This window comes from Sus scrofa, chromosome 17 (assembly GCF_000003025.6).
Source record: "Sus scrofa isolate TJ Tabasco breed Duroc chromosome 17, Sscrofa11.1, whole genome shotgun sequence".
NCBI classification, from domain to species: domain Eukaryota; kingdom Metazoa; phylum Chordata; class Mammalia; order Artiodactyla; family Suidae; genus Sus; species Sus scrofa.
The window spans coordinates 50,640,631-50,650,300 of NC_010459.5; the positions used below are offsets into that span (position 1 = coordinate 50,640,631).

A 9,670-nucleotide genomic window follows, 5' to 3' on the forward strand; every position below is an offset into this window, starting at 1 on the left:
AACAAGATTCAGAGTATGCCAGCCACACCAGGCTGGCTTGGGGTTGGGGGGAGGTCATTGGGGGGGACATGGCAGGAACCGAGGGCAGTCTTGTTTTGCGTGGCGGGGAGGGGTGGAGCAGATTAGGTGTGTGAGGGGACTTGAAGGTGGCAAGGGACGCTGTGGGACTTGGGGGGGGGGTGACCGGTGATGACATCATTGATGGCGGTGACAGTCATCTAGCATGGCAGTGGAGCAGAGAATGTGAGCCGGTGCCAGAGTCACTGATGAATGGGGAGATGTGACCCGAGAGCTTCATAAATGAGAGGGATGCTCAGAAAGGATTTCCTGGGAAGACAGTGTGGCTTTTCAGCTTCAGCTGCCCCACCCTACTCCGGTCTCCTTCCTTCAACCTGCTCATTTATTGCTGCTAATTACCCAGTTGACAGGGAAGCAAAGCACTGCCTGTTAAAATGTGGAGCAATAAAGTGGAGCAGGTGTGCTCCCCATCTGCTCCTCCTCACCGTCAGAGACTCTGGAGCAGAGAGCCCGGGCGTGCATTCTGCAGTAGCACTTCCTGGCTGTGACTTCACCTCTGTGCCCAGGTTCCTCACCCGTATACAGTTATGAGATGAGCCTCTTGTCTTCCTGACTTGTAAGAAGGACCAGATGGGCTCCTGCCCCTAGTGAGTGTCAGCTAGTACGATGATGGTTGTGTTCCACTGATTGTCTTCTTTCCCTTGGCCTTACATGGTTCCACCGACAGCAGGAGAGATTGTGCCCTATTGCTGATTCCTGTTTTAAGATAAGGGAGAGCAAGAGAACTGCCTTTTACTGACCACCTGCATGTGCCTGACACTGCCTTAGCCATTAATACCTTGGGTTTGTCAAGAGAATCACTTGCACCCAACGGCCTAGTTATAATCTCTGGAGCATGTGGGCTGCTTTTTAAGCATCTTCTTCTTTTAAGAGGAGGACATTAAGCTTCAGGGAGATTTAATAACTTACCCAGCATCATTCAGCTAATAGATGCCCATGCCAGGACTGGAACCTGGTTCTGTCTTAATTGCCAACCTCTTTCTCGTCTTTCACCACAGCAGGCTGTCAAGCATTCTGTAGGACCCCATGCCACATACCTTTTCCATGTTCTTTTTTCTGCCTCTTTTTAATGGAAAAAAATATTGTATTATCCAAATACATATAGAGGCCAAATGTTAGTTTCAGACCATGTGAAACTACTCATGTCTGTCCGTTTCCAGCTTTTGTGTGTTGATGCTGATACTTTTCTCTACCCCTGCCCTGGCCCCAGCCCCCATTATCGTTTACCTGGGTTTTGAGTAGCAGCCTCTTGATTGACTTCCCTGCTTCTATCCACCTTCCTGTTTATACTCAAAACTGGAGCCACAGAACTAAGATCAGTTCGGGCCCCTCTTCCATTCCCACCCAGGGGCTTCCCATCATCTGAACCCCTACTGTGCCTGGTGGAGAGGATTTAAATTTTTTTAACTTTATTTTGCTTTTTAGGGCCACACCCAAGGCATATGGAGGTTCCCAGGCTAGGGGTAGAATCAGGGCTGTAGCCGCTGGCCTATACCACAGCCCCAGCAACACCAGATCCAAGCCACGTCTGCGACCTACACCACAGCTCACGGTAACTGAGTGAGGCCAGGGATCGAACCTGCATCCTCATGGATACTAGTCAGATTCGCTTCCACTGAGCCATGATAGGAACTCCTCTTTTTCTTTTTTTATCAATTTTATTGGAGTGTAGTTGACCTAAAAGTTGTGTTAGTTTCAGGTGTATAGCAAAGTAAATCAGTTTACATATGTTCATTCCTTTTCAGATTATTTTCCCTTATAGGTTATTGACGAATATTGAGTAGAGTCCCCTGTGCTTATACAGTAGGTCCTTGTTGCTTATCTACTTTACACGTAGTAGTGCGTACATGTCCTTCTCAACCCCCCAATTTATCCTTCCCCCACTTCCACGTTTCCCCCTCAGTAGCCGTAAGTTGAGCTTCAACATTTTTTGAGTCTGTTTCTAAGTTCTTTTGTATCATTTTTTACTAGATTCCATGTATTAGTGATCTCATATGATATTTGTCTTTGTTTGATTTACTTGACCTAGTGTGATAATTTCTAAGAGCATCCATGTTGCTGCAAATGCCATTATTTCATTCTTTTTTTATGCCTGAGTAATAGTGCATTTTATCTCTGTGTACCACATTTTCTTTATCCATTCCTCTGTTGGTGGACACTTAGGTTGCTTCCATATCTTAGATATTATAAATAGTTCTGTGATGAACATTGGGGTGCATGTATCTTTTTTTTTTTTTTTTTTTTTGGTCTTTTCTAGGGCCACTCCCGCAGCATATGGAGGTTCCCAGGCTAGGGGTCTAATCGGAGCTGTAGCCACCAGCCTACGCCAGAGCCACAGCAACACGCAATCCGAGCCGCATCTGTGACCTACACCAAAGCTCACAGCAACACCAGATCCATAACCCTCTGAGCAAGGCCAGCGATCGAACCCGCAACCTCATGATTCCTAGTCGGATTCGTTAACCACTGCGCCACCACGGGAACTCCGCATGTATCTTTTTGAGTTACGTTTTTTTTCAGATATATGCCCAGGAGTGGGATTGCTGGATCATGTGGTAGTTCTATATTTAGTTTTTTTAAGGAATCTCCATACTGGTTGCACTAACTTAAATTCCCACTAACAGTGTGAGAGGGTTCCCTTTTCTCCCACCCTCTCTGGCATTTATTATTTGTAGATGCTTTGATGATGGCCATTCCTGTGTGAGGTGATACCTCATTGTAGTTTTTGTTTGTTCATTTGTTTTTAAGAGCAGCATCTGTGGCAAATGGAAGTTCCTAGGCCAGGGATCGAATCCTAACTACAGCTGAGCCCTGTGCTACAGCCGCAGAAATATGGGATCCTTAACCCACTGCGCCCCACCAGGGATCAAACCCGTGCCACACAGGGGCAACACCAGATCCTTAACCTGCTACACCGTAGTAGGAACTCCACCTCATTGTGGTTTTGATCTGCATTTCTCTAACAATTAGTGATGTTGAGCCTCTTCTCATTTGCTTTTTGGCCATCTCTCGGTCTTCTTTGGAGAAATGTCTGTTTAGATCTTCTGACCATTTTTTTGATTGAGTTGTTTGGTTTTTTGGATAGAAAGTTGTATGAGATGTTTATATTTTGGAGATTAATGCCTTGTTGGTCACTTTGTAAAGACTCTCTCCCACTCTGTGGGTTGTCTTTTCGTTTTGTTTATGGTTTCCTTTGAAAAATTATTCTGTCTTTAACAGAGTATTTTACAGAGTGCAATAACTGCTCATTCTTGTGAAATGCTTAACTATAGATTAAAAAAACTAAAGAAAATCTGTGATCACGTGTTTTTCGACCACAGTTTTCTGGTCTTCTGCAGTCGCTGTCCCTCTTTGCTGTCACTGCCGAGGGCTGTGTCCTGCACTGCTCAAGTCACGCAGGCCCTTGTTCATTCCCATGGGACCAGGGCACACTTCCCTGTGGTGCTGCCCCCCATCAGGCCAGGAGAGGGGGCGGGGGCGTCCCACAGTCTGGGCTGTGAATAGGCTCGCCAAGGCTGGCTGGGGCTCATGGGCAGTATGGACACCGGGACTTCCGATTGTGGTCACAGCATTCACACTTTGAATTAGTGACAGCAAAGCCAGCATTTGTGTTGTTCTGCACTTGGAGGTTACAGAGTAATTCTGTGAGCTTATTTGAGAGCCACAGCACCCAAGGGGTACTAACACAGGCTCTGGAGCCTGATTACCTGGGTTCACATCCCAGCTCCACCTCTTACTAGCTTGCAACCTCTCTGAAGATTTAGCAGAGTTTGGCCTTGAACCTTGGTCCTCTGGCTTCTTAGTTGCCCTTTGGCCAAGCATCATTTAGCTTGTATAAAACATGGATGTTTTGTCTTCATCTTGCTAGTCATAGTCCCCAAAAGCTACTTTTATCCCCTACAGTTAGTTTTCTGTAGCCAGTGAAGTATTTTCTCCTCCATTTTTCCCTATCCCATAAGGCAAAGGTTGCAAAGGTTGCAAACTGGTAGTCCAAGGTCCGGGCAGCCTGCAAACTAGTTTTATTAATAGTTGAAATTACTTTGAATTATAACTGGAGCTTTTACTTAAAATCCAGATTTTTGACTTCTGAAAAACCAGAACAGGGGACATCTCCGGGCTCCGTCAGCTGGGTCTGAGACTCTGCTGTGTCCCCTGTTCTATTGGGTGGGGAGGGGCTCCTCCCTGCCCCTAGTGTCTTACACCCACCCATGTCTCTCTGGGAGGTTCCTGCGTGGCCTCTGTCGGCCTTTGATTTTATTTCCCTCAGTGCCTCAGTGAGTAAGCAGCAGTCCTGGTGAATTGATTCATCGATTGGCAAGTTGGCACCAGTGGCATTCCAGAACAGACTGTTTCAGAGCTCAAAGATACACTTAATGTCTAAACTTAACTCTGGTAAGGTAACCTTGATTGGAAGGAACCCTTAGCTTTGAGTTCAGGCAGCAGTGCCCCTCCAGCATGTCACACAGTGGAGGGGACGTGCCTACCAAGCAGAGCCGTGACATTATGCATGTCGATTTCCACAAGCTGAAAGCTTGGCTCCCAGCCTCCTGGGCTGGATTCCTCAGGTCACTCCCAGAGCCCGGGGGCCTCAGCTGGAGGAGGCCAGAGCTGCTTTCTTAGTGGATCCTTGTCCCCGAGAGGCACAGAGCTCTCTTTAGAAGACCCTGTGTGTTACAGGCCTTATGTTCCAAGAGCAGAATGTTTGATATTAGTCATCTGGGTGTTTCTCTACTGTTTTCTTGTGTGTGTGGTAGGAAGACATTGAAAGATTGCCACCTCCAGTGAGTCTGGTTATTCAGTTTTCACTTCCAAAAGGTCAGTCTAGAATACAGTTGTCCAGGAGAAGGAAATGTGTCACACCCAGAACTGCGTTCTGGGGCGGCTGGGATAACTAATGCCATACCCAAACCACTGCCTCCCAAGAGCTTGTTTAAAGAAGGCTGGCCTTTTGGAGGTTGTCTGAGTACATGGCATTCAGGTAGATCCACTTCGCTGGCCTGTTTTGATAAGACAGTGAGCCCGCAAAGCCAAACACCTAGGAATACGTTGGACTAAGTGGCTCTGGGGGGGATTTGGTGTGTTTAGATAAGATGCTCTCGTCTCAGTGGCGCAAAATCTCGTCCTTCTGGAACGAGACTATCTCTTTTGCGATTGTAATTTCAGAGTATTGACGCTGTTTCCATAACCGTAACTGTGTAATTGTTGTCACCTCCACGGTAAAGGTTTTTAAGTTAATTTTAATTCATTAAAATTATATCTGTCTTAGGAGTTCCCGTCGTGGCTCAGTGGTTAACGAATCCGACTAGGAACCATGAGGTTGCGGGTTCAGTCCCTGCCCTTGCTCAGTGGGTTAACGATCCAGCGTTGCCGTGAGCTGTGGTGTAGGTTGCAGACGCAGCTCGGATCCCGCGTTGCTGTGGCTCTGGCGTAGGCTGGCAGCTACAGCTCCGATTCGACCCCTAGCCTGGGAACCTCCATATGCCACGGGAGCAGCTCAAGAAATGGCAAAAAGACAAGAAAAGAAAAAAAATTATATCTGTCTTAGCACATCAGTAGAAATGTACTTAATGCCACTGAACTGTACACTTAAAAACGGTCAAGATGGAGTTCCCGTCGTGGCGCAGTGGTTAACAAATCCGACTAGGAACCATGAGGTTGCGGGTTCGGTCCCTGCCCTTGCTCAGTGGGTTAAGGATCCAGCGTTGCCGTGAGCTGTGGTGTAGGTTGCAGATGTGGCTCGGATCCTGCATTGCTGTGGCTCTGGCGTAGGCTGGTGGCTGCAGCTCCGATTAGACCCCTAGCCTGGGAACCTCCATATGCCGCGGGAGCGGCTCAAGAAATGGCAAAAAGACAAAAAAAAAAAAAAAAATTATATCTGTCTTAGCACATCAGTAGAAATGTACTTAATGCCACTGAACTGTACACTTAAAAACGGTCAAGGTGGTAAATTTTGTGTTATGCGTGTCTCCAGTCTTCTGTGTGTACTTTCACACAGTTGCGGTGTTGCTGTATCACCGTAATAGGGAGTTGGCTACCATCAGCATATGTTTTGCAGAATAAGAAGACAGAACTTGGACTGTGGGGCCAGAATGCCTGAATTTCCATTCTGGTTCCCAGTTCCTGGTATAACAGGAGGCCAGTTACCAACTGTTCTATGCCTTGCTTCCTCATCTGAATCATTGCTTCTCAACAGGGGCAGTGTTCACTTGGCAATGTCAGCAGACATTTTCGGTTTTCAGGACAGAAGTGGGTTGCATCCAGTGTGGAGAAGGACATCCCGTAGTACACAGGACAACCCCACAGTGGGGTTCCCAGATGTCAGTAGTGCCTGGGTTAAGAAATCCTGCTCTAAATAAGATGGAGATGATAGTGTGAGGATTAAATAACTTTAAGTGTGTAAGTACTGGGAGTTCCCATTGTGGCTCAGCAGAAACAAATCTGACTAGGAACCATGAGGTGGTATGGGTTTGATCCCTGGCCTCAATCAGTGGGTTAAGTTTTGTGAGTTTTGGTGTGGGTTGCAGACATGGCTTGGATCTGGCATGGCTGTGACTGTGGCTGTGGCGTAGGCTGGCAGCTCTAGCTCTAATTCCACCCCAGCCTGGCAACCTCCATGTGCCATGGGTGCAGTCCTAAAAAGCAAAAAAAAAAAAAAATGTAAAGTACTTAGAACAATGCTCCACATGTAGTAACTGCTATGTAAATTTTCAGGATTATTGCTATTATAATCATTTTATCACCTTATCTGAGCATTTCTGTACTTCAAAATTTTTATAAGCATTCTTTATAATAGTTTTAGAATATGTTTCAGTAAAAGTTTTCTTTTATATTCATATTGCATGCTCCTAACATGACTTTCTTTCTTCCCCACCAGATGAAATTAAAGCAGAAATAGAAAAGCAGAGGTAAGCCCGGGCACTTTAGGTGGCGGTGCGGGAACCCCGTTCTCTGACCGTTTTCTCATATTTCTGATCCTCGGGGGTAGCACACACTCCCCTGGCCCAGTGCTGGACACATGGCAGGACTCTACAGAATTCGGTTTGAACTGATACGAGGTTGACAGGTCACTGGCTCAACAACTGCGTATTTGGAGGGAAGGGTAAGGAAGGTCAAGTTCATGCTCTTGAACCTTTCCTTATTGTTTTTGGCCGCCACATGGCATATGGAGTTTTGGGGCCAGAGATCAGATCCGAGCTATGGTTATGACCTACACCACAATGGCAGCAGTGCTGGGTCCTTAACCCACTGTGCCGGGCTGAGGATTGAACCAGCATCCTGGCACTCCACAGACACCGCTGATCCTGTTGTGCCCCAGTGGGAACTCCTGTTAGACCTTTTCTTGACTGAAGAGGCAAAGCTCTTGTCTCTTATCTGTTATGCTTCCTTCGGCTGGAGGACAGCTCGTTCAGTGAACGGGCTACTCCTCATCTTCATAGGAATGAAGCCGGTTAGTCACGTTTCGGAAGTACTGCTCTGACATGGCGGGTGCCAGGATTCAGTCCAGGACACTGATGATACAGCTTGCTAATCAGAGATCTAGTTCTCTGCAGGTGGCACTTTAGTGTTTTTTCCTAATGCATGTGTTTAAACTGTTCATTGTCTAGCCCCACAGATGCAGTTTGCAGACACTTTTAATTAAATGATTGCAAGTGGGACGGGAAGTTAGAGGGGGTGAAAGAAAAGCAAGCTCTCTTTTTTTTTTTTTCATTTCCCCTCTCTGGCCTTTTCCTGCTTTTTTCCTAGGCTTGGTGCTGCCGCACCACCAAAGGCAAACTTCATTGAAGCCGACAAGTATTTCCTTCCATTCGAGCTAGCTTGCCAGTCCAAGTCCCCGCGGGTGGTCAGCACATCCCTGGACTGCTTGCAGGTACCATGTTTACAGTATAAAGGGTGTTCTCTCAGACCACAGGCGGTCCTTTACACAGGAGCTATGCCGTGAGCCTCTGGTGCTCCACGCTTCGGAGGTGATGCCGAAAGGGGCCTTCCAACATCCTCTCTCTGGAGGTCTCGCGAGGGAGGGAAGAATGAGAGTGCAGGAGAATTTGTTTCTCCAGAAGTGTTTTGTTGATCCCTCTTATGTGTGTTTTTCTAAATGACGTCTTTAGCATTGACTGGAATATTTGGTACATATGCGGGCACATAGGGTATTTTTATGCAACTTTTTTATTGATGGCATTAATAGTCATAATATCAGGTAGAGAAATAGATATCAACTCTCGTTATTTGTGGTGATAGTCTATAAAGTCACTGCGAACACCGAGTTAGCAAATCCTAAACCACTGAAGCACCTTATTTAATATATATTACTGATTCATTAACACTGAACTCACGGTCAACAGCACTATGACACGTGCCTAACACTGTCACACGTCATTTCTCTGTAGGGCACATCCCTGTGTTGGTGCTCTTAGGAACAGCAGGCAGCACTTCCACACTACGCTTGGGGGCTATTTTAAAGGGCAAAATCACCAACAAAAAGGACAGAAATGTGGGGAGTTCCCATTGTGGCTCAGCCATAACAAACCTGACCAGCATCCATGAGGACACGGGTTCCATCCCTTGGCCTCACTCAGCAGGTTAGGGGTCCTTTGCGTGAGCTGAGGTGTAGGTCACAGACGTGGCTCAGATCCTGAGTTGCTCTGGCTGTGGTGTGGGCCAGCAGCTGCGGCTTCAGTTGGACCCCTAGCCTGGGAACCTCCATATGCCACAGGTATGGCCCTAAAAAGTAAAAAAAGAAAGAAAAGAAAGGACCAAAATGTGAAAAACGTGGCACTAGATTACAGAGACACTGCTTATGATATGAGAGCTGAAACAGGAGGGCACAGCATCTCCTTGTTCAACCTCAGCTGGGAATTTGTGCATCCAGGGACTCACTTTTTTTTTTTTTTTTTTTTAAATACTGCTCTGCTGGTGTCCACAAATGACTGCAACAGCATCCCAAGTATTGAATTGGGGTGTGTAACTAAATTTTAGTGAGCGCATTTGCAGGTACAAATCTGCGAATAATGAGGATTGACTGTATTTAGGGTCACAAGTAACCTTGTTATAAATTACTTTTTACTGGTGAAAAAGCAGCAGTGGAAAAATTAGGGCGACTCATCCAATGACCTGCAGATAGTGAGGGATGGAGACAAGACGACTTGTGTTTCTTCATTCCTTGTCCAACATTCTTGTATTTTTCCTTAAGGTCTACCCCTGAGCCTTCTGGTTACCTCAAAGAACATTTGTCTTTAACCCCAGGAGGCCACCTACGTCAATGAAAAGAGCTTGATAAATTAAAAGAAATATGTTAGAGAGACCCACACTTTACCAGTTCTTTCTGAAACAGGAATAGTCAGTAGATTCTGTATTATAATGGCAAAAAAAACAGTTGAAAAAAATACCTGGACCCTCATCTGAGTTTCTCAAAAAAGTGCTGTGATTGATTGGTTATGTCTGCTGAGGCACAGGCCTGCCAAGTGGTGGTGGGCATGCCACATTTTTGGCATCTCTACTCTAATATTTACTCTATTAATCTCTCTTTGATACATTTATACTTGAAAATTGGTGACAGTTTCTTTCACAGAAGCATCTCTTCCAAATGAAAAGCCAT

At 46.2% G+C, this 9,670-nt stretch overlaps 1 protein-coding gene across 2 annotated transcripts in view; it reads left to right on the forward strand.

The window, feature by feature from the left end:
* Window positions 1–9,670, forward strand: part of ARFGEF2 (ADP ribosylation factor guanine nucleotide exchange factor 2) — a 100,410-nt gene that overhangs the window by 8,787 nt on the left and 81,953 nt on the right. For both annotated transcript variants that reach the window (XM_003483981.4, XM_005654245.3), the window contains exons 2-3: window positions 6,953–6,983; window positions 7,822–7,945. In XM_003483981.4, coding sequence (XP_003484029.1) covers window positions 6,953–6,983; window positions 7,822–7,945 — 155 coding nt within the window. The remainder of the gene's footprint in view (window positions 1–6,952; window positions 6,984–7,821; window positions 7,946–9,670) is intronic.